The sequence below is a fragment of the Adiantum capillus-veneris genome, chromosome 21 (assembly GCF_014529385.1).
Source record: "Adiantum capillus-veneris isolate H3 chromosome 21, ASM1452938v2, whole genome shotgun sequence".
Classification (NCBI taxonomy): domain Eukaryota; kingdom Viridiplantae; phylum Streptophyta; class Polypodiopsida; order Polypodiales; family Pteridaceae; genus Adiantum; species Adiantum capillus-veneris.
Window position 1 is genome coordinate 137,600,504 of NC_140951.1, and position 25,770 is coordinate 137,626,273.

The 25,770-nt window shown below is 44.7% G+C and overlaps 1 protein-coding gene across 3 annotated transcripts; it reads left to right on the plus strand.

The window, feature by feature from the left end:
• Window positions 1–25,770, plus strand: LOC147431803 (thioredoxin-like 4, chloroplastic). Of its 3 annotated transcripts, none has more exons than XM_086494286.1 (4): window positions 1–555; window positions 24,905–24,958; window positions 25,039–25,177; window positions 25,428–25,770. In XM_086494286.1, the coding sequence occupies exons 1-3, from the start codon at window positions 70–72 to the stop codon at window positions 25,171–25,173; spliced, it is 675 nt and encodes a 224-aa protein (XP_086350412.1). In that variant the 5' UTR covers window positions 1–69; the 3' UTR covers window positions 25,174–25,177; window positions 25,428–25,770. The 3 variants fall into 3 exon arrangements, with proteins under 3 accessions (XP_086350412.1, XP_086350411.1, XP_086350410.1); XM_086494285.1 differs by having other exon boundaries at window positions 2–555; window positions 25,039–25,198; XM_086494284.1 differs by lacking the exon at window positions 25,428–25,770 and having other exon boundaries at window positions 3–555; window positions 25,039–25,379.

A 25,770-nucleotide genomic window follows, 5' to 3' on the forward strand; every position in this document is an offset into this window, starting at 1 on the left:
AAGGATATTTAAAATGGTTAAGAATAACAGCCTCATCGTCACCTTGATACCATACCTGCAATAGTCGAGATGCCATTCTCCGATCTAACCATCTCTCCGGTATATTCAACCCATTTCCTCGGTTTCGATGATGCGTCAACCAAATCGCCATGCTCAAAATTAGGTCTTCCTTGCAGGAGGGATGCTCCGCAGAGCTTGCTTCTCGGGCAGGATTTGGAATCAGGATATCTGTTTCCAAGAGTTCCGCTTATTTCGCGCATGCAGTCAATTGCTGCGTTGAACTCTGCAGAGTTCAGAAGGCTCCGGGCCCTAGAGACTTCAGAGAAAAAGGACGAAGAAGATGATGATCTGTGTCCAGTGGAGTGCGTGAAGGAATTCAAGACCAGAGCAGAGCTTGCTGAGATCCTTGAGACTGCTAAAGAGAGCAACGCTCTTGTTGTCATTGATTTCTACAAGACAGCATGCGGCAGCTGCAAGTACATTGAGCAGGGCTTCATGAAGCTGTGCAAAGGAGCTGGTGACGATGAAGCCGCTGTCATCTTCCTCAAGCACAATGTGAGTCTTGTGATGCCTATGTTCAGTTCATGCACTGCTTTCTGTCAGCAGACATTGTTCTTTTCTGTTCCGGATTGGCTATTTCTTGCATGGATTAAAATAGTCTATTTTGGCTTATTACTTTGGACCTTGGGACCTACATGTATTGTTTAGTGATTTGGCTATCTCTTGAGGAATTTTGAACTAAATGGGTTTGTTTGGCTGCATTCACATGTTGCATTGGCTTAAGCTGAGCAATCATTTGTCTAGGTCGGCTAATTGGAAGCACATCTGCAAACATAGCCTGTCTCTCATTTTGACCACTTATTATGAACTAAATGGGTTTGTTTGGCTGCATTCACATGTTGCATTGGCTTAAGCTGAGCAATCATTTGTCTAGGTCGGCTAATTGGAAGCACATCTGCAAACATAGCCTGTCTCTCATTTTGACCAAATAGGTGGCCAGTATCCTCAATATAATGGGGTCTATTTACGATCAAGGATTCATATTGGAAATTACAAGCAAAGCTGGACTTTTGAAAAGAAGAGAGGCAAACTGATAAGCTGTGAAGTAAAGTTATGCAATTATCTCCAGTGGATGCCCAAATTTGAGCTCAGCTGTTAGTTTGTCATCCTTAGATATTTCATACTTATTTGACATACTACATTGAGTCGGGCAAATTCATCTCAGGTGTCCATAAGAAACCCCCCCTCCGTTTGTAAAAATCATTTAATCTATTGCTGAAGTTGATTGGTTGTGAAAATCTCTCTCTCTCTCTCTCTCTCTCTCTCTCTCTCTCTCTCTCTCTCTCTCTCTGTGTGTGTGTGTGTGTGTGTGTGTGTGTGTGTGTGTGTGTGTGTGTGTGTGACGTAACACATCTAACCCTATGTGTTCGTGGACAAGCTACAACATGACAAGGGTTCTGTCAGTCTAGTTAGTCTAGATTAGCAAGTTATCTGGCACTTTTGTGAGTCTGTTCGCAGACCGTGCATGCCCAGGCACTTAGTGTAGATGCATATCCTCTGGTTGCACACAGCATGATCATAAGCATTCCCATCAGAATCCTTCAGGGGAATTTTCCAGTGCATTTAACCTATTTTTCCTATTTTTGACATTTTTCACTTATTAATTTAAATAACTTTTGTTGGGAACTGAGTAGGGCAAATTGGGTAAGATAATATATAGGCAAACCTAGGCTAGCACTAATTAGCAGAAGAGCAAGGAGAATACAGGCCATAGGCAGCAGGTACCCCCTCTCTCTCTCAGCAAGATTTCCCCTTGGTGGCATTTTTCCTCCAAGCAAGACCCCCCAGCACCTAGCGTTTTTCAACAAGATCCTCATCGCCATAGATTCCTATCCCCTGGCGTTTTTCATCCACAGCATCATCGCCATAAACTCCTATCCCCTGGCGTTTTCCATGCATAGCCTCATCGCCACAGGTCCCCCCTTTGCTGGCGTTTTTCAGCAGACCTTTATCGCCCACTTCCCTGGCATTTTCAGCAGCGCATAGCTTCAGCAAATCAGCGACAAAGCCTCGGAAATTCAGCAAGTAAAGACCAGCCAGATCAGCGTTTTTGGAGCACTTGAAAGACCCGCAAATTTGCGTTTTTTAGGGCAGCCGAAGACACGAAGAACCTACAGCAAACCAGCGTTTTTCTTGCGTTTTTTCCAGCAGCAGATTTGTCACAAAGGGGAGCGCATAACAATATAAAATACATGCGGATAAATAGGATTTATCACTTATTACTGAAGCCAGAGGATATAGAGAGAGATAGATAGAGAGAGAGATAGAGAGTGAGAAGATCGACACAGTACTGTGGACCAGAAGATGGGTTGGTCCCCCCCCCTTAAAGAGAATCCTTTATTAGGGAGAATCTTTTTACAAGCACAAGAACCGGAGAAAACCTTCCGTTCTAATTCTCTGACTCGATGGTCGTTCCTTCCCATAAGGGAAATCCGAGAGACGAGCTCTCAATCCTTTTTCCGTTTGTACTCGGAGTCGAAACTTCGCTGACAATTTCCGAATTCCCTCCCGGAATTCCAAAGCATACGCCGAAGCCTTCTCGCTTCTCCTTCGCGATGAAGTACCTGCAAACACACACGCAAACATGCGACAACAATTCGTACGGCGAATCCACAATAGATACCTGTCGCTCTTGTGCGGGAAAAGCGACTTCCGTGCTTCGTAGTCTCGCGATCTCTTGCGTTATCTGGCGGCAGAGTCTTCTCTTGCTGACGTTGGTAACTCCTCTTTCAGCGAGGGCATGTGGTGCTTTATAGCTCCTTGGCCACGGCACGAATAGCTGCTCGCGTAGAGAACGCGGCCATTTTTTTTTTGCTGTTCTACCCGAAATAGGGAGAGAGAATTCGTTGGCTGGTTTTGTTGCTTTATTTTCGAAGTGGTTGCCCACTTATTAAGTGGGCGGCCGGCATATTTCAAAATTGGTATGAACCTGCCCAAAAACTCAATAAAACCTTATAAGTTAAAAACAATGCCTTTCACAACACTTCCCAGGCGTCCTTGGATGCAACCACATGCACAAATGCAATGTAGACATAGATTCCTCGTGGAAAAGCGTTTGCTCTTTCCGGAAAACTCGTTAAAATTTTCCGCTTTTTAAGAAGAGCTTCTCAGGACCCATCTTTATTCTTGTGCTTGCGTCTTTACTCGTATTCCTCTTTTCCAGTTCGGATTTCCTCTCGACTATGGATATCCCCTTTCCGATGCACCCGTCACCCACCTTGTGACGCATCAGGAATACCCATCACCTAGTCCTTTCCTACCGAACTTAGGGTACAATCTCCTTCACGATGCTCTGTCACCCATCCTATGACGCATTAGAGATGTCTGTTCCTAGATGGTCGGATACTTCTTCCCGATGCTCCCTGTCACCCATCCGATGTGACGCATCAGAAGTATCCGTTCCTGGTGGCCTTACAGATATTCCCTTTCACAGTGCTCCTGTCATTACTTTGAATGATGCACTAGGGATACTCTGTACTCGGATGTCTCTAGTGAGAAAAACCCTCTCACTTAAAATTCCAATAATTCATTTAGAATTATTTTCCCAGTGTTCCAAGCGAGAAAACCCTCTCACTTATAAATCAAATAATTCATTCAGAATTAATTTTATGTAAGATAAAGCCAATTTAGCAACATCCCTCTCACTTGTAAACAGTTGTCCTCAATTGTAGAGGTCCAACTGAACTGCCGGGGAGAAACCGAAAAATTTCAAATCTTGCTCAATGGTGAGTTGAGCTAGTCCTTTCTCAAAAGAGAACTTTGAAATTAAATTAAACAAAAATTCAATAATTCAATACTTACCTTACCGGTTCATGTCCTTCCTCTAGTACCTCGAGGATATCCTTCACCAATCATAAACTTACGAGCCATGCTCGTCATTCGCGTCTTTTCAACAGATCGTAAGTTTCCTCATCTGAGAATCTGTTAACTGAATTCCACCTTCTCAATTCCGAGAAGAATAATCCTCCTAGAAATCAATCTAGGTCTATGTCCTTGCGCATAACCTTGCGCTGTTAGTCCAGAGGGTATTAAACCTCTTGTGTCCTCCCACATAGGGAATGCCCAAGTCATAGAGCATTAAGCTCGATGTCTTTCTTTCACAAACAAAGTTTGTGATCACCTTAAAGAAGGTTCTTGTTCCTGGCCGTCGCTCAACGTAGGCGGACGGTTCTATTGCGAAGATTCCTTGTGCACGGGGGCACTTCTTTCCAATCTTTTCCTCTTGCGAGTTATTACCACCAGCAGTGTTTTCCACTACTTGCTTTGACTCGCTCGTGTTCCTATTGGGCAAAACGATCCCAATCTTCTTAGATGCCTTCCTCAAAGCGTAGAGGAAAAAAATTTTGTCTGAAATTTCAGCCTTGAATTGAATCCAAGTCTTGTTGTAAGTCCCTTGCAGAGCTTTGGTATACCACCAAGTACTTGCAATCCCCTTGAGGTGTTTCGTCACATGCCTCACCTTCGACGCTTCTCAGAGATTGCCATTTGCAAAGGCAACTTCAAACTGTCAAATGAAAGCAGTAGCTTTCAGGACATCTTCCCTTCCGTCAAAAGTATCAAACTTGACTGGAGTGTTCCTAGGTCTAGATACCTTCTTCATATCCTTCCCGAGATGACGGGATTTCTTGGCTATGGTTCTTGATTGATGTTCATGGATATTTTCTGGGTTCTGAACGATCTTGAGAATTCCGCTCCTTGGATTCTCTAGGTTCTTGAGCATCATGCTCTTGTCGCCTTCTCAAAGAATCCCAAGTCTTGTGTCGACTTCTTGCAGAGAGAAAAAAAAAAAATTCCAACTCTACGAGCTTTTCCTTGCAGGACTTAGGGTTCCGCTTGCTTATTTCTCTCTTGGCTTGTCATGGCTTCTTCCCGTATCTTCCAGAGTCGTCCTCCTTTACAGAGAAAGAGAGGAGACCATGCTCTGATACCACTGTCACAAACGGGAGCGCATAACAATATAAAATACATGCTGATAAATAGGATTTATCACTTATTAGTGAGTTCAAGCAATATATAGAAATATCAAAAGGGGTGCCAGGGTTTGGGGCCTGTCACAAGGGTTTGGGGCCTGTCACAAGACGGGCACCACATGCCAATAGAAAAGAACAGACTGAACAGACTTTTAGCACTTCAATAGGAACAAAACTGAGAGAGAGAGAGACGACACGCGACACAGAGTGGCGGAATTCCACCCCAGAGAGTATTGGCCCCAAACCTTGGCGCCCCTTTCGGTATTTCTTTATATTGCATCAACAAAGTACAAGCCGGTACATCAGACTCTGCACCTTCTGTCACGAGGACGTGGCAATTGCTAACCTTAGTTGTTGGTTTCTTCCAATGATTTTTGTTTTATTTTTGAGACTCTCTTTTTGAAGTTGCAAATGGTCGGACATTGTATGGCCAATGTGAACGGTAGTTTCACCCGCAGACGGGAAGTTGGTCGGCACTGGAATTCGTACAGTAAGAGGATGTCTAGGCTCAGAGCAAGATCATACAGGTCCCCCCCGTCGCACTTAGCAAGTTGGTGGATACTAGGAAGTGAACTCAATAAAGGCATAAAGTCAAGGTGGGATCACCAACAGAAAGTATCCGACAGTTGGGCCACATTGCACTTTTGGATGCGGTCCCAATGAGGATAGATGGTCAGAAGACCAGCGGGAGCCCGACGGAAGCATCTCCTAAAAATTAGGGAACTGCTATTTTGGGCCGTGAAATGTGTTCGCGTCATTACCTTCGGTATGACCAAGGGAACATTTTAGTACTCTGCTGCAAAGTAAACTGATGCACAAGTTGAGAGATTTTTAAGCAGGAAGCCCAATGCGGGGAAATTGCATGTATGAGTGCCAAGTGGCACTTTGTGGTCAATTTACCAAGTCTGGGAGAATAGAACCCGTAACTGACTTTTGGGAGCAGTTTTGGAGGCTGTTAACGCTGATTTTCAGCCATTTCTCTCCATTTTTGAGCTTCCCATGACTTTGCCTAGGTCCAAGGAGCTCATTTTCAGCATTGGAAGGCATCAGATGCGTGTTTACAGGGCTGTTTTGCTGCGTTTTCAGCGATACGCAGGTTTTGGCAGCCATGAAAATCTTCTCCTTTTTGCATCTATTTGTTCACAGATGCATTACAGGTCAAGGGCAGAAGAGAGGGCGCTCGATTTATGCACAGGCGGATTGTAACAGGTACAGAAGCTATGGAATGCTTACCTTGCCCTCTATGCACAGTATGGTGACGGGAGTGATGCCCCGCACGCTACATACTGCTCTCTTTCTCCCCTACGTGCAGTTATGTGATGCCCCACAAGAGGGCTACTCATTTGACTGATGTACAGTTGTGTGGGTTCATGCTTTTGTGCTGAGGCAAGAGCCTCCTTGAGCAGGAACAGGGGTAGCTAACTGCTGCTCCAAAGCAGGCACTGGTGAGGGTCATAACCTCACCGTACAGGTGCAAAATCAGCGCTGTGTATGCGCTGTAAATTCACTGTTTTTCAGCCATACGGACGCCAGGATCATTGGGAATCGTGCTCCACTGGCAAAGGACAGTTAGGGGACTGTTTGGGGCTGAAAACAGGGCAAAAACCAGTAAATACAGCGTGCTGAATTTACTGTTTTTGGACAGGAATCAGAGGGTATACGCCAGTGCAAGCGAGTTCCAGCAGGGGAATTGGTTTCGCGCAAGTTTTGGGGCTGTTATGTTGCCGAAATTTGGCCAAATCAAATGGTATCTAGGTGGATACACGTGAAGGATTCCCAGGACCTTACCTTGTAATTTATCCTCCTAAAGAATAAAGAAATACCGAAAGGGGCGCCAATTTTGGGGCCTACAGGTTGTCGGCGTCTGCTCGGAGCATTCTAGCTTCCGAGTCGTGTGTGTGTTTAAGTGTTAACTCCCGTCGCAGGTTCTCTTTGCAAAGTGCTCTGTGTGTGTGCATAAAGTAAAGAATTTCGGGTGAAAGCCAACGCCTACCGCCCTACGGGCCGGTTTCATGGTTCCATCGCCGGGATTTGAATCATTTTTTCCTCAAAGAGTGAGCCTAGATTGTTCAGGGTAAAGACACACAGTGCAAGAATACGGGATTACACTATGGCCGACAAAGGGAATGGAATTATGGAAGAGGGTTCCTCTTCACAGGACAGACAGGAAATTCCGCATGTACGCCCTGCTAAAAAGTGGTCAAATTAGGGCTGATTTTCTGCTGCGTTTTTAGGGCTTGCAAGTATGAACCAAGATGAGATAGGGAGAGGTCTCACGGTGGTAGATTGGCCACTTGATCTTCTGCGGGAGTGATGTGGGTCTGCCAGGTGACATGCTGCTTGCCGATTCTCTGAGGCGATTGCTTGGATTCTATGACGCATTGGTAAATCATCTTGAAATTTGAGCTTGCTTGGTCGTGGGTGGTACGTCAGGTTGTGGAATTATGCTCGTTTGCAGAGGCAAGAGCCTTTTGTATACGTAAAAGTTAAGGGACAGGTTGCAAGATGCTATGGTGAAGTTCAAGAACTATCCACATATGGATGCAAAGTGGATGGAAGAGCATGAACTGTCAGAGTCACCAAATGTATTGCAGCTTTACCTTGAGGCCTTTGGGTTACAGCCTACGTATGCCCCAACCCAATGTTTGCAAAGGAGGGGTAATGATAGAGCTAGTGAAACCGGCCTGTTTGATCCAAAAAGGGCGGTAGACTTTACTTTAAACCTTGATTTAGCTTTCACCCATTATTAGTCGTCTATTTTACCTGTACTTTCAAGACACAACAAAGGGGAGAGGGATACAGGCTGCTAGATTGCACCTGTATGAGTAGACAGACACCATATTGGCCCCTAACTTAGGCGCCCCTTTCGGTATTTCTTTATTGTTCAAAAGAGGGAATAAACGCTGTGGTTCCTACAAGCTGCCCCGCACAAACTCGGCTGAATTTCCACTGTTCCAGCCCGATTTCGGCAGCATAACTGTACTAGAACCCTTCACGGTCAGTATTCCCACGCATTGGCCGACTTTCCCGACGCATACGGGCACTTTGCAAAACCTGGCGAGAATCTGCAGCACGCTGAATTCTCTGTTTTCAGCCCTGAAAATGCGCCAGATCGCCTGTACAGCGGTCCCCTTGCGTCCCCGAACCTCCTGGGGGTATTAGGGTCCGTTTAGGGCCAAAACCCTAAACCTGCAAAAATACACAGCAGGCTGTAATTCACTGTTTCGGGCTCCGTTTCGCGTGCCGGTCGCATCCCTAGCAAGTCCTCGAGCTCCCGCACCTGTAGGGCTACTTGCCCTTTGAATCGGACGAGATTTCTGGCGTGAAACCTCTCCGAATTCACCTGTACCTGCGGGGGGGATTAGCCGCTAGCTAATCCAGTACCTGTGCAAGAGGCTCTTGCCTCGGCAATCGCGCATGAACCCACACAATTGTACATTGGTCAAATGAAAAGCCCACTAGAGGGGCATAACATACTGCCAAAGGGGAGAGAGAGGGCAGTGCGTAGCGTGCAGGGCATCACTCCTGGCACCGCACTGTGCATAAGAGGGAAAGCAAGCACTCCATAGCTCTTAACCTGTGACAGAGACTTGCAAAATGAGCCTCCCAACTATAAATCACGTTTTTGCCTTCTCTATAAGTAGTAAACTGGCCTCAGAGTGCCAAGTGTCACTCATTTGTGCATTTTCCCGCTTTAGACCCTCGGGTCTAAAAATATCTCACCTGCAGCCTCTGTTGACTTGGCCACAGAGTAACAAAATGATCCCCATGTCAAACTGCACGTAATGACGCGAAGACATTTTCAGGTCCCAAAATAGCAGTTCCCTAAATTTTAGGAGATGCTGCCATTGTATCTTTCTAGGTCATCCGACCCTCTTTGTACACTGCGGCCACATCCAGAACTGAAATGTAGCCTCTGTAGCAAAGGATTCCACTTTGGCTAGTCAATGACCCCACTTGGCTAACCATAGTCCTTGTCCAACCTTAGTGCTCTCTTGCCCTCAGGCCTGGACTCCCTCTGGACAGTTCCACACTAGCTATGCAATGCAGGGCAGTTAGATTTCCCGAGGGGTGTTTCCAAAAAGTGAAAGTAAATAGATAATAAGAAAGAAATCAACAAAAAGGATAGATAGTAGTCACACGCTGGTGACATACCCCCCTCTTGAAATCTCAAACGTCCTCGTTTGCATCTATGTAGTACATGCTTACTGTCAACACTAATGTATTCAACACCTGTCGACACATATACGACACATACATGCTCATTGTCAACCCTGGTGTATTCAACACCTCGTCGACTCATGTATTGCCTGCGTGTGAACCCTGTCCCAATGACATAGTGGTAGCTGCGCACTCTGCCATTGCTTTGAGTCACTAACTTTCCAATGACAAAATGGTAGCTGCTCATTTTGCCACTGTCTTATAGTACACGTTGGATCCCGTAACACTTTCGAGCATACCCAAACCAATAGTTTAAGAATGCAGTTACACATGTACTCTTCAATAGAAGCAATCACTGTATCCTTGACAAACTGACAAGAAATACTCACTTCTATAGCACTAATCAAACTTTTGGACATTCCATAAGAGCAATTGCCAAACTGACAATCTGTACAGCTCTAACATTCATGTAACAGGTATTTCATTTGAGCTCACTTTAAATACCATGTACATCATTTGTTTCAGAAGCCATTGTCACACTGACAATCCATTTAGCTTTGAAACTCAAGGGGTCAAGGTAGGTTGCAAATCGAAGGCTTCCAGGTAAAGTGATAACACAGTTGGTGACTCTGCAAGTTCACCTTCTTCCATCCACTTAGCATCCATTGGTGGATAGTTTCTGAACTTTACCAAGTAACGCCTAGCAACCTTGCCTTTCACTTTCCTTTCTTTGTGTGCCAAAATCTGTTCAGGGACCAAGATCTCGTCAAGTTCCTCGACTTCCGGCTGATCTTCAGCTGGTATATCTTCTGGCACATCACCCACATAGGGTCTGAGAAGACTCACATGAAACGCATTGTGAATCTTCCAACTGTCAGGCAATTTCAGCCTATATGCAACATCACTGATTATGTCGCACACTTGAAAAGGCCCATAGTAACGCATGCTGAGCTTTGGAAACAGTCTTTCCTTGCCCTTCATCTTCTTTAACCTTGCCTTTTCAAAGCGTAAAAGCACCCAATCACCAAGTGAATATACCACTTCACGACGGTGACGATCAGCTGCTTTCTTTTGCTTTGCCTGAGTCCTTTCTAAGGCCACTTTGACCTTCTTGTACATTTCATCCATGTCTTGAACATACTTATCTGCTTCAAATATCTTGTCCTTTGTATGCAGTATGGGAGGAACTTTCTTGCCACCTTCAACTATCTCAAAAGGTGCCTTGCCAGTTGATGAATGCACTGTATTATTGTATGCATACTCCACCAATGGCAAATACTGCTCCCACTTTCCTTTATGCTCTGACACATAGCACTTCAGCAGATCTAGGACAGTAGAATTTGCCTCTTCTGACTGCCCATCTGTTTGAGGATGAAATGACGAAGAGAATTTGAGCGTGGTACCCATATTCTCAAACAAGCCTCTCCAGAACAAACTTGTCATGCGTGGATCACGGTCGCTAACAATCGACTGTGGCATGCCATGATACTTGAAAATATTGCTCATAAACAAGCGTGCCATCTGATCTGGCTTTATCTTCTTCCTGACAGGAATAAAATGAGCCTGTTTGCTGAATCTGCAAAACATGGTCCAAATACCATCGTTTCCTGTCTGCGTTCTCGGAAGATCAACGATAAAATCCATAGCAATACTTTCCCATGGTTTATCTGGAATAGGTAGTGGTTGCAATAACACTGGTGCCTTTTGCCTGTCAAACTTGACCTTTTGGCATATTAGGCATTCTCGCACAAAGGCATCCACATCCCTTCTCAATGTAGGCCAGTAGAAGAATGTCTCAACCGCTTTAACTGTAGCATCGATACCACGATGCCCTGCATACGGTGGGACATGACTCTCTTCCATAACTTTGCGTCGCAATGGCTTTGTGACACACAATCTGCCATGCATCATCATGAACCCGTCTTTAAGAAGATAGTGTTCATGACGTTGTCCATCCATTAGTTGCTCGAAGACCCTTGCAAAATCTTCATCATTTGCATACTGTTCTCTCATATCATCAAGTTCATGATGATAAGGAATCGACACAGCTGAAATTTGTGGCTTCCTTGACAAGGCATCAGCCACAACATTCTTCTTGCCTTCCACATGCACAATCTGAAAATGGAACATGGACAAGATATTTGCCCATCGCATATGCTTCTCAAATAACTTTGCCTGTGTCAAGAAGTATCGCAAGGTCTGATGATCCGTTTGGACAACGAAATCTGCACCGGACAACGAAATCTGCACCTAGCAGGTAGTGTTTCCAACTTAAGAGCGCATGAATCACAGCCAGTAACTCTTTCTCATAGACCTGCATGGTCATCTCTGGCCCTTGCAAGATTCTACTCTCATAGGCTACTACCCTGCCATCTTGCATTAGCACAGCACCAATGCTACTACCGCAGGCATCACATTGGACCACAAATGACTTCCTAAGATCTGGCAACACAATGACTGGATCCGAAGTCATCTTTTCCTTTAAGAGATTAAAAGCTGAAATCTCTTTCTGTGTCCATCTAAAGGTGACTGCCTTCTTTTGAAGAGCATGTAAAGGTGAAGCAATCTCAGCGAAATTTCGGATAAACCTTCTGTAATAGGAGCATAGTCCCAAAAAGCTTCGGACATCATGCACCGTCTTCAAATTTGGCCATGACTTGATCGCTTCAACTTTTGCAGGATCCATTCTGACACCATCCTTTGAGACAATGTGTCCCAGAAAGTGAATCTCTTCCAGAAAAAACTCACTTTTCTTTGCATTGATGAGCAACCTATGACTGCGTAGCTCTTTGAACACAATGGCCAAGTGATGCCTATGCTCCTCTTCATTCTTTGAGTAGACTATCATGTCATCAAAGAATGTACCAACAAACTGCTGGTGTGGACGGAAAATTCTGTCCATCATCCTATTAAACGTAGCAGGAGCATTTGTGAGACCAAAGGGCATCACTAAAAATTCGTAAAGGCCAAACGTTGTTCTAAAAGCAGTCTTGTGCACATCCTCTGATCTAATGCGGATCTGATGATACCCACTCTTTAGATCTATCCTGCTAAACATAGCTGCTCCTTCTAATTTGTCCATAATATCATCAATTCTAGGTATAGGGAACCTATTCTTGATGGTATTCTTGTTCAGTGCACGGTAGTCGATGCACATACGCCATGAGCCATCTTTTTTCTGCACCAACAATACTGGAGAACAGAATGGAGATGAACTGGGCTGAATCAGCCCCTTTTCTAACAGCTCCTGTACTTGGCCCATTATCTCTTTCTGCTGAGCCGCACTAACCCTGTACGGAGGCTTATTTGGTGGGCTATTGCCTGGCACCAAATCTATCGCATGGTCCTCGGGTCTCTCTGGCGGTAATTGAGACGGTAATGAATCGGAAAAACAGTCACTATACTGTTGTAAAAACATTGACCTTTCTTTATCTAGCACAGATAAATTTGATTCATCACAATCTGACACTTCACGTGCAAAAACCAAGTACGCAGAAAGATGCTTTTTCATTACAGAAGTAATAACAGAAGCTGATACAGTAGGAATAGACTCCCCTTTAAGCTTTACATCCAGAATGTGAGTCTTTCCCCTGCTCTGTACAGTGATCTTTTTGTTGTAGGCATCCATGATTCCCTGTACACGAAATAACCAAGGAATACCTAACAACACATCACATCCATCCAGTGGCATGATGTAAAATTCTTCAGCATCTACATAGGACTGGATATGTAGACGCAACTTTCCAATGATGGGTGTCACAGCCTCTGTATGGCCAGGACATGCCAAACCTGCCTCTGCTGTATACCCCATCTCTTCAGGTCTGATTCCCAACTTTGAAGCCAATTCTGGGGAAATAAAGTTGGCTTTGGCACCTGGATCAAAGAAGATAAGCACTGTTTGATCCCTAACCTTTCCCCATGCTCTGCAAAGCTCACTTGCATCTGAATTTGGCTTGTCGCCCACCATATCTGGCACTAGACCAGCCATGGGCTTCTTTCCTTTCTTGTCTTCCTTGTCTTCAGAATCAGCTGGCCTTTTCTTTGTAGGACAGTTGTAAGCAATGTGGCCAGGCTGCTCACATATAAAGCATTTGTTCTCTGTCCTCAGGACCTTCTTTTGCTCTTCTGACTTGCGAGGAAAACGTCTTTTCCATTTCTTTGCTGGTCCTTTTTCTGATTCAGCCGTAGCTTTGTCTTTCCCTGCGTTGGCTGACTCCTGAGTCCCTTTAGGAGCCTCATTGGGAACGTGCTTCTTGGCTGAATTTTTCTTGCCTGATCTTGCCTTGACGCCAGTGTTAAATTCACAATCTTCTCCCTTGAGCAAACCATTGCCAGTGTTTGCTACCTCGATGAGCTGCGTCAAAGTAGTGACTTTTGTCTTCGTGCAGTATTTTCTCAATCCTTTGGGTAGGCCACAACAGTATTTTTCAATCTGTTCTGTCAATGGCACAAACCTATAGGAAGTTACTGGAAGTAGAGCTTTCCAAAACTTCCGATTGTAATCATCCAGATTTCTGCAAGTGGCAGCATTAAGCTGGTGCCATTCTGTCATGACATCTGCTTCGAAATCATCAGATAACCAAGCTGCTGCAAAAATCTGCTTGAAGTAAATCCATGTGGACGGAGCTTGCCCTTGAAGCAATAAAGTTGTCCACCATTGTCCCGCATTCCCTGTCAAGAAAGTGGCTGCCTTGCGGACCTTTGAAGCCTCTGTAAAGTTTCCCCCTGCATAGGCCTTGTCAAACTGCTGGAGGAATGAAAGAGCCTTTTTCCTGTCATCAAACCCTGTAAAGGTCGTGAATGACACTCCTTTGCCACCTTCTTTGTACGGAGTTGGCCTCTCCAGCGGCGTTAAATTGTCATATGGAAGTGACTGAAACATGGGAACACTATTAGGGTTCATTTGTGTTCCTTGGCCGCTATTAACTTGACCTGGAAATGCCATATTTGGCTGCTGATTTGTAATTCCAGCCATACCAAAATTTGCTTGTGGCATCCCAAATTGTCCCTGAGTGCTTTGAAACCCTGGTTGCATACCCATGACACTGTACATGGGGTTAGGCATCATCGTTTGAGCACCCCCAAACACTGTTCCTGGCGTATAAAACTGATTTCCAGGTGCATGACCAGCCATGCTTTGGAATACGGATCCACCTCCAAAATAGCCAGGGTGTACTGAAGGTGGTGGGAAGACCTGTTGCATAGCCTGTAAGTTGCTTCCCTGCCCATTAGAACCAGCTATAGGCTGCTGAAAGGTGGCGGGCTGAATTGGTACAGCTTGAAAAACTGGCATCTCAGCCACCTGTTCTTGCACCTTAGGCATACGTTGTGGAGACTGCATGTTCTCCGTCAAGTGTACAGGTGTTTCCATTGACTGTGCGGTATGAATAACCTGTGTTCGAGCCTTAACAGGCTTTTGAATATGATCCAGTGACCCAACTTGCTGAGACGGAACCGGAGGTTGCAGAAAGGCTAAAAACCTCGGATTCTGCATTACTTGTGTGAACATAGCCACAGCAGTAGCCAACTGGGTCCTGAATATATCATCATCAGTCTGTGGTGGTCTTGAGGACTCACCCACTTCATGTGTCTGTTGACCCTGTGAAGAGGAAACCTCTTCAGTCACATCATCTGGTCTGTCAGCCATAATTACAATTCCCTGTGTCTGGTCTATGATCCCTGTGTCTTCAAGCCCAAAACTGACCAAGGCTCACTTCTATGGGAAAAAGTGATTTAATCCCGTCGATGGAACCATGAAACCGGCCTGTTTGATCCAAAAAGGGCGGTAGACTTTACTTTAAACCTTGATTTAGCTTTCACCCATTATTAGTCGTCTATTTTACCTGTACTTTCAAGACACAACAAAGGGGAGAGGGATACAGGCTGCTAGATTGCACCTGTATGAGTAGACAGACACCATATTGGCCCCTAACTTAGGCGCCCCTTTCGGTATTTCTTTATTGTTCAAAAGAGGGAATAAACGCTGTGGTTCCTACAAGCTGCCCCGCACAAACTCGGCTGAATTTCCACTGTTCCAGCCCGATTTCGGCAGCATAACTGTACTAGAACCCTTCACGGTCAGTATTCCCACGCATTGGCCGACTTTCCCGACGCATACGGGCACTTTGCAAAACCTGGCGAGAATCTGCAGCACGCTGAATTCTCTGTTTTCAGCCCTGAAAATGCGCCAGATCGCCTGTACAGCGGTCCCCTTGCGTCCCCGAACCTCCTGGGGGTATTAGGGTCCGTTTAGGGCCAAAACCCTAAACCTGCAAAAATACACAGCAGGCTGTAATTCACTGTTTCGGGCTCCGTTTCGCGTGCCGGTCGCATCCCTAGCAAGTCCTCGAGCTCCCGCACCTGTAGGGCTACTTGCCCTTTGAATCGGACGAGATTTCTGGCGTGAAACCTCTCCGAATTCACCTGTACCTGCGGGGGGGATTAGCCGCTAGCTAATCCAGTACCTGTGCAAGAGGCTCTTGCCTCGGCAATCGCGCATGAACCCACACAATTGTACATTGGTCAAATGAAAAGCCCACTAGAGGGGCATAACATACTGCCAAAGGGGAGAGAGAGGGCAGTGCGTAGCGTGCAGGGCATCACTCCTGGCACCGCACTGTGCATAAGAGGGAAAGCAAGCACTCCATAGCTCTTAACCTGTGACAGAGACTTGCAAAATGAGCCTCCCAACTATAAATCACGTTTTTGCCTTCTCTATAAGTAGTAAACTGGCCTCAGAGTGCCAAGTGTCACTCATTTGTGCATTTTCCCGCTTTAGACCCTCGGGTCTAAAAATATCTCACCTGCAGCCTCTGTTGACTTGGCCACAGAGTAACAAAATGATCCCCATGTCAAACTGCACGTAATGACGCGAAGACATTTTCAGGTCCCAAAATAGCAGTTCCCTAAATTTTAGGAGATGCTGCCATTGTATCTTTCTAGGTCATCCGACCCTCTTTGTACACTGCGGCCACATCCAGAACTGAAATGTAGCCTCTGTAGCAAAGGATTCCACTTTGGCTAGTCAATGACCCCACTTGGCTAACCATAGTCCTTGTCCAACCTTAGTGCTCTCTTGCCCTCAGGCCTGGACTCCCTCTGGACAGTTCCACACTAGCTATGCAATGCAGGGCAGTTAGATTTCCCGAGGGGTGTTTCCAAAAAGTGAAAGTAAATAGATAATAAGAAAGAAATCAACAAAAAGGATAGATAGTAGTCACACGCTGGTGACAGCTAGCACATCAAATGTACTCATGGATTCAGTGCAACAGCAGTGTACAGTTTGACAAAAGTATGAAGTCTCATTAAGTCATTTGTACATATGTTTTGACAGTCTTTCTTGCGGATACATGCGATGATAAAAGAGTGCTAACAACACAAGATCATCAGTGGCATGTATTTATGGTATGCAATCGAGGACGTTTGCGATTTCAAGAGGGGGGTATGTCACGAGGACGTGGCAATTGCTAACCTTAGTTGTTGGTTTCTTCCAATGATTTTTGTTTTATTTTTGAGACTCTCTTTTTGAAGTTGCAAATGGTCGGACATTGTATGGCCAATGTGAACGGTAGTTTCACCCGCAGACGGGAAGTTGGTCGGCACTGGAATTCGTACAGTAAGAGGATGTCTAGGCTCAGAGCAAGATCATACAGGTCCCCCCCGTCGCACTTAGCAAGTTGGTGGATACTAGGAAGTGAACTCAATAAAGGCATAAAGTCAAGGTGGGATCACCAACAGAAAGTATCCGACAGTTGGGCCACATTGCACTTTTGGATGCGGTCCCAATGAGGATAGATGGTCAGAAGACCAGCGGGAGCCCGACGGAAGCATCTCCTAAAAATTAGGGAACTGCTATTTTGGGCCGTGAAATGTGTTCGCGTCATTACCTTCGGTATGACCAAGGGAACATTTTAGTACTCTGCTGCAAAGTAAACTGATGCACAAGTTGAGAGATTTTTAAGCAGGAAGCCCAATGCGGGGAAATTGCATGTATGAGTGCCAAGTGGCACTTTGTGGTCAATTTACCAAGTCTGGGAGAATAGAACCCGTAACTGACTTTTGGGAGCAGTTTTGGAGGCTGTTAACGCTGATTTTCAGCCATTTCTCTCCATTTTTGAGCTTCCCATGACTTTGCCTAGGTCCAAGGAGCTCATTTTCAGCATTGGAAGGCATCAGATGCATGTTTACAGGGCTGTTTTGCTGCGTTTTCAGCGATACGCAGGTTTTGGCAGCCATGAAAATCTTCTCCTTTTTGCATCTATTTGTTCACAGATGCATTACAGGTCAAGGGCAGAAGAGAGGGCGCTCGATTTATGCACAGGCGGATTGTAACAGGTACAGAAGCTATGGAATGCTTACCTTGCCCTCTATGCACAGTATGGTGACGGGAGTGATGCCCCGCACACTACATACTGCTCTCTTTCTCCCCTACGTGCAGTTATGTGATGCCCCACAAGAGGGCTACTCATTTGACTGATGTACAGTTGTGTGGGTTCATGCTTTTGTGCTGAGGCAAGAGCCTCCTTGAGCAGGAACAGGGGTAGCTAACTGCTGCTCCAAAGCAGGCACTGGTGAGGGTCATAACCTCACCGTACAGGTGCAAAATCAGCGCTGTGTATGCGCTGTAAATTCACTGTTTTTCAGCCATACGGACGCCAGGATCATTGGGAATCGTGTCCCACTGGCAAAGGACAGTTAGGGGACTGTTTGGGGCTGAAAACAGGGCAAAAACCAGTAAATACAGCGTGCTGAATTTACTGTTTTTGGACAGGAATCAGAGGGTATACGCCAGTGCAAGCGAGTTCCAGCAGGGGAATTGGTTTCGCGCAAGTTTTGGGGTTGTTATGTTGCCGAAATTTGGCCAAATCAAATGGTATCTAGGTGGATACACGTGAAGGATTCCCAGGACCTTACCTTGTAATTTATCCTCCTAAAGAATAAAGAAATACCGAAAGGGGCGCCAATTTTGGGGCCTACAGGTTGTCGGCGTCTGCTCGGAGCATTCTAGCTTCCGAGCCGTGTGTGTGTTTAAGTGTTAACTCCCGTCGCAGGTTCTCTTTGCAAAGTGCTCTGTGTGTGTGCATAAAGTAAAGAATTTCGGGTGAAAGCCAACGCCTACCGCCCTACGGGCCGGTTTCACCTTCTCCAGGAACCATGCCAGAGAACGAGCCCTAACCTCATATTTAAAGGCCCTTTGCCTGAAAGCAGTTACAGTGAAAAGCCTTCAAAAGTCAAAAGCTTCTGGTCCCAAAAGCAATGCCAAAAGTTGCCAGCGTAATTTACGGAAATCCGTACAGCTTGCCACGTCATCAGCTAGCGCAAATGCGGAAATCCGTACAGCCTGCTACGTCATCAGCCAACGTAATTTCCGGAACTTCCGTACAGTTGCCACGTCATCAGCTTTGCGTGAGTGTGTGTGAGTCATACTTTATTTTAATCCCTTTATGTCACTGGGGCCCCATCGGATGGGGTCCCCATAAGTTGATAGGACTTCTTCTTCTTCTGCTACTTGTTCTTCTTAGGGTTTAGGCCCCTCGTTCGCATCTGTAAGTTGGCTCCATTCTTTAGGCTTTGACACGTCAGCAGTTTGTGGCATCTCACCTTCTTGAAAGAGAGTAATCGTCCGCGATTACAACATATCTGCAAAACAACTCAAGTTATCTCAAAAAAAATAAAAAAATCCGAGGGTCATTCCGAGCGACAATCAGTTTGCTCTTTTTGTTAAGGAGTTAGCTTCTCCTTTTGGCTCTTTTGATCAAGGAGTTAGCTTCTCCTTTCGTCCAGATCGGAACTCTTGATATTCCGACATAGTAAAATTAGCCATCACACCCAGACCGTACTAATCTTCCACGGGTGTCTTGATGCACTAAAATTACATACCCAAGCAATCTCATCCAATTAGGAATATTCAGTGATTGGCACATCACAATGCAACACAAATGCTTACATATGCATGTTACAAGACACAACAAACAGTGCCGCTGAGCACTCCCCCGAGACAAACAGTCTGCGGTATGAAGCTACTCAACGACTACCTCGTCACTCTTCCCGCAAATAACCTAAAAAGGTCCGAGCCATGAGCTCAGAGGACTATACAACCAAACGCTCCCAGACCACAGTCTGCATCGCTTGGAGGTTCAAGCATACAACCAAACGCTCCCCAGGCATCGGCCTGCATCGTTCGGAGGTTTTCTAGCATACAACAGAACGCTCCCCAGGCATCGGCCTGCGTCGTTCCGAGGTTCAAACAATACCAAAACAGTATTTCTCACTTCTCCACCCGGGAGTAAAATCACCAACCAACAAAACCAGTATTAAAACTAGAGTAAAACATTTGAAATCGGCAGCAAGACAAGTTCAAAACAAATACCATCCATTTCAAACAAATTCCAAACAGGATCTCCAAACAAGTTCTCAAAAAGATTTCAAATTTAAAAAGCAATCTTGACATCAATCGAGCTCGAAAAGTCAGACTTTCCATCCTGAAACCTGCATCAAAAAATTAGGGTTAGGTTCATTCCATAGGGTCATAGCCGAGCACAGCATGGTCCATCAGCTCTTGGACAAACTGTGTTTCTGTGGCAGCGATGGTAGTCCCAAGATAGCAATCGCACTGGACCTCCAAGGTCATCAGCTCTCAGTAGACAAAAATTTCAAGTTATAATGTGCTAGGGTTTCCATGGCAAGCATTTCAAGATACCTCACTTTGCCAAAAGTTGCACTCCAAAGAAAGATGTCAGAAACCATATAACTTCGGGCAAAATTTTCTTGAAAGCTTGCCAAGTCCTTGGAAGTGTGCTGCTTGGTAGCTATAGATATCAACATCTGCATGGCACTGCCTCTGAGAAAAACAGCAGCTCAAAACAATCTTGGATCCTTCTCTTGCAATTGATCTTAATGGCTTATGCCTTGTAAGACATGAGCGGTGAAGACTGGAGTGCGCCCGATGCGCGATGAAGTAAGGGTGGGAGTGGCTAATAATTCCGGGGTCAGGACACGAGGTATCAATAAGTCCGCGGTCGGACGTCGAAGATACCTCAAATAAAATTCCAATAGCTCTGTCTCCTCTTATGTAGGACCAGTATGCTTTCAGAAAAGCACACGCCTGTTGCTCTGATACCACTATCACAAGACGGGCACCACGTGCCAATAGAAAAGAACAGACTGAATATACTTTTAGCACTTCAATAAGAACAAACCGAGAGAGAGAGACAACACGTGACACGGAGTGGCGGAATTCCACCCCAGAGAGTATTGGCCCCAAACTTTGGCGCCCCTTTCAGTATTTATTTATATTGCATCAACACAATACAAGCCGGTACTCCAGACTCTGCACCTTCTCCAGGAAGCATACCAGAGAAGGAGCCCTAACCTCATATGTAAAGGCCCTTGGCCTGAAAAGCAGTTACAGTGAAAAGCCTTCAAAACTCAAAAGCTTCTAGTCCCAAAAGCAATGCCAAAAGCTGCCAGCGTAATTTACCGAAATCCGTACAGCCTGCCACGTCATCAGCCAGCGTAATTTTCGAAACTTTCGTACAGCTGCCACGTCATCAGCTTTGTGTGAGTGCGTGTGAGAGTCCTGCTTTATTTTAATCCCTTTATGTCACTGGGGCCCCATCGGACGGGGTCCCCATAAGTTGGTAGGACTTCTTCTTCTTCTGCTACTTGTTCTTCTTAGGGTTAGGCCCCTCGGCCGGCATCTGTAAGTTGGCTCCATTCTTTAGGCTTTGACACGTCAGCAGTTTGTGACAGGGGCAATGCTCTCTCGAAGTGGAACTCCGCCACTCCTTGTCTCGTGTCTCGTGCATCTCTTTCAGTTTAGTTGTTATTTGATGTTCTTAAAGTTGTTCAATCTGTTCTTTTCCGTTGGTACGGGATGCCCATTGGGTATTGCTTTCAATCTGCGTTGAAGAAGGCTTTTCTCATACCCAAGCTCAACTCTTTCCTGTGGGTGCACCCCTTAGCGGCCTTGCGCTCACACCAAGGTTGCTTTTTTCCACCTCACGTCGATTGGCCTTCCGCAATGTGCAAGGTCCGCTCTGAGTGAGTGGAAAGAGGAATGAGGTGAGGTTGGACAAGCCCTTCTTTTTTGGGTTACGTGTCACTCTTCAAAAACACAGATTAGAGAGATCGACATGCCCAGGCTGGCTTGGGTTACGTGCAATCTCAAACAAGTAGAAAATAAATTTAAAAATTTGTGGTGCTTTATGGCTTAATGGCCCTTAAGACAAAGTGATGAAGACGGGAACGTGCCCGATGCGCGATGGATTAAGGGTGGGAGTGGCTAATCAGTCCGAGAGAGATTCTGTAGGTTCTTTTCTTGAGTGATGGTACCGAACACTACCAATGAGCTCTGATACCAATGTAATGTGCAGCGGAATTGATTAATGGTGAATGCTCAGGATGAGTGGTTTGTGCATACTCAAGATCCCTTTTACTAAATAAGATAAGAGAGTACTTTACTTCATGAGAGATGTGCAAAGACTAGAGAGAAAAGAGAGAATGATATTGTGAGTGATATTATATATATATATATATATATATATATATATATATATATATATATATATATATATATATATATATATATATATATATAGAGAGAGAGAGAGAGAGAGAGAGAGAGAGAGAGAGAGAGAGAGAGAGAGACCCAATGGGGTCCCAAACCCCCCTCCAAGGGTCCCCCTCTCTATCACTAGAGAGATATTTGCTTAGATTGCACAAATGCTGATACAATGGTCCTAGATGCAAAGATGCTGATGGGATCTTGCTGTAGGTGCTTGGATCTGAGAGGCTAAAGGTTGGAATGCAAAAACGCTAGGGATTGTGGTTGGGATCTTGAATGGCGACGAGGCTATGGGTTGATCTATCATCGCCGATGTCGGCGATGGCTGAAAAATGAAAAACGCTGGCTGATCTGAGGGCTGAAAACTAGAAACACCGGCTGATATGATAGATGGGTTGAATTCTGAAAATGTTGGCTGATCTAGTACGATGGGCTGAATTCTGAAAACGCTGGCTGATTTGGTGCAAAAACGCAGAGAGGTGCTGAGGTACTAGGGGTACTTGGTACTTCTACTGCGGGTACTGACTTATGATTGAGAAGTGATTCCTAGGGTCACTTATATATGGGATAAAAGCTAGGTAGGGCAATGCCACTTAAAAATCCCACGATTTCTAAAATGATGCAAAAATGTCACTTATTAATAAGTTGATGAACTACTAATAAGAGGTGATTCACATGCAGATAAATACCTAGGCTGAGTATATGCAACTGTATGGAAACACTCGCCAATGCCTAGGTTTAAAAGGGTGCCAGAACACTTCCTAGGTTGTCTAAACCCTAGAAGTAGAAGTTAGCTTGTCCACATGCACATAGGGTTAGATGTGCACGTGACATCTGTCAAACTCTCTTTGCAAGTATAGTTTCGGCTTTTCTGCACTCGGCTTTTCTTTCAGCTTCCTTCCCGCTTTGAGAGGAAAATTGGCGATCTCTTGCCATCTCGAGTGAATCTCATCAATAGGGTAATTCTTCAGACGCTTCACATAATTCTGGTTTCTAGAATACTTGATGGGGGTTGTGGAGTTCTCAAAAGTTAAGATTTGGAGAAGGGTCCTCCTCTAGGAGAAAGATCGTCTTGGAATCTTCAGATGTGACCGTATAGAGTGAGCAAAGCCCAAAATGAAGAAATCATGAGCCAAGTGAAAGATCTTTTGAAAAAGGGTTTGATCCTGTGCAGTTATTCACCTTTTTGTTTTGCAATGTTGCTTATGCTGAAGAAAGATGGACCTTGGAGAATGTGTACGACTACACGGTTGTTAATAAGATTACCATGAAGAACGTGTTTCAAATACCCAAGATTGATGATATACTTGCTAGATTACAGGGTTCTACGTGTTTAACAAAATCAATCTAAAAAGTGGCTATGATGTCAGGATTACTCTTGGATATGTTTACAAGACCACATTCAAGAAATCTTTGGACTGTACAAGTATCTGTTGATGCCCTTTGGTCTCACAAATGCTCTTGCAACGTTCAAACAGGATGATGGATAGGATATTTCGAGAACATAGACAATTTATGGGCACATTTTTGTTTTCAATAAATGTGAAGCAGAATATTGAGTGCATGTATTGCAAGTGTTCAATGCACTGCACGAACACAGATTAGTGATTAAGGAAAGAAGAACGAGTTCTTTCTACCAAAGAGACTTTTTGGGACTCTTGATGACGTGGAAACACTGTACAGACAGCCCAGAGGGCACATGCTTTTGGACCTGAAGCTTTTCAAGGTACCGGTGTTTGAACCCTTGGGTCGGAGTTCAAGGCACATGCATCTGGCAGGGAACCAATCAAACATATCTAAAACACTATGGACGAGTGCACCAATCCATTGTTGCTGGCCAGATTATGGACAGGATGTGTTTCAAAGTTCATTATCTAGGAGTGTTTGGACGTGATGTGTTCACAATTCAGGAATGGGGATTTTTTGATGTAGTGTGATCTACAATTCAATTTTCTACAAGGCAACCGATGCTCAAAGATGGCATTCTTCTAAGGTAAAAGGTTGAGGGTAGCATAACTGAGGTGTATCCAGTAGGCTGAGCAACTACTGGAATGTCATGGTAGCTTCTTCATTGACTTGGTCTCACAATTTATGTCCACTATGAGCTTCAAAGAGGGTGTTAAAGTTATGGCATCTCACGTGAACTGCCCAATGTGCTCCCAATATTTATTTTGGCTTTTAGGCATTTATTTTACTTATTTGTCAAAGTCTGGGTAGGACAATTTACTTGATCATAGTGCATCAAAAGTTCTATAAGGATGAGAGGGCTAGATAGTGATCTTCGTGCATCAACAATTCGGACTAGATGAGATGACTAGTTTCATTGTTTGCAATTGACTGTCCAATGGACTAGGTGAATGTTGATCTAAAGTCCAGTGTAGACTAGGATTTGTGGGTATGCATGCTTTGTGAATGTACTGTCTTGTGCGGGGATGTTCATTGGCATATTGCATGGCATTAGTGAAGTGATATGAATGACGGAGTGACGGGATTTAGTGTCTCAAGACATCCGTTAGAGATTTGTGCAATCTGGATGTGATGGCTAAATACGTTTTAAGGATCACTATTTGCGCCTAAGATCTCGACGGGGATAATGATGTGAAAGTGATTGTGATTGTTTGGTGACTTGTGTCTTTGTGCCAGTGAGAGTAATCACCCTCGATTAGGCTTGCAAAACAGACAGTGGACAATAAACAAGCTCAGTAGACACTAACCCTATGCATACTGTCCAGAAGATCACTCAAACCTGTTTCATTTCTATTTAGTGATTGTTGCAGTGAGTCTACCGCCTTGCTTGTGGCGTGCCGGTTGTAGTAAGAGGGGTCATGTAAGGCTTTTTCTGAAGCAGTACATTGTCTTAATCAGATGTAAGGGGGTTAGGTGCTTAGAGGGTCATTTGAGAGCATTTGCTGAACGAGTAAATTGACTTTACTGGAAGCTTGTGCTTTAGGAGAAATTTTATGTAGTGGATACATTCATTCTAAATTTCGTTTCTTTAGAGTAACCACACATTATACTTCATGACTTACAGAAAAAGAAATTAGATTTACTGGAGTTAATTCCTCCACTTGTTTTCTTAAAAGGTTCTTTTGTTGGAAGGCCATCGTGAGAGCTCACGTTGTTTTCCGGAGTTTTTGTCTGAATTCAGGTCATGGATGAGTATGAGGAGCAATCAGAGGTAGCGGAGGAATTGAAAATCAAGGTTAGCCATTCAACATTGCTCTCTGCTCAATGCCCCGTGCCAACTGTAATTGTAGTGTCCATTTGGCTTATATCTTGTAGGTCGTACCTCTGTTTCACTTTTACAAGGATGGCCAGTTGTTGGAGTCGTTTCCCACAAGGGAAAAGACTAAAATACTGGAAACTATACAAAGATATTTGTCATCTACTGCAAGTGGGTCAAAGTTTGGAACATAACAAGGTGTGGAAGGAGTCTCTACATGTGAGTGCATGCTTAGTATATATATTATGATATATGTCAATGTATATTCTTAGATTAACCAAAGCAAGCTAACAGTTAGAAAGTTCTCAGTAAGGTTATCACCAAATCATTGCTGGGTGGTACCTTATAATTGTAATCTCATTTTTTGGTAGTCTATCTTCTGTACTCTTTATTCTTTAAATCTTTTTGAACTCACAAAAGGTTCTTGTATGCAACTTTTATCGACCAGAGAAGGCAAACATCGGATGTGCTCATAGGTGGAGAAGCGTAACAATCAACGAGATTTACGTAGTCAGGGGGCTCTCATGATACATTCAAAGTCTGGTATCTGCTAATGCCTCGCTAGATAAGCCGTTCTGGAATCAGCTTCACCCAACACAGCTGCTACCGCATTGTCTGTGTGCTAGCACAATTGAAGTTTCCTTCATCACGAGTACACGGTCACACAGCCTGATGTTGCTGGAGAGTAGCAGCTTTCTTGAAAGGGAAGAATGTCACACATCTCAGTCCCATTTTGGGGGTGTGGCAGCTTTCTTCAGCATTTCTCTAATGGACTTCTCAATTTGTGCTAA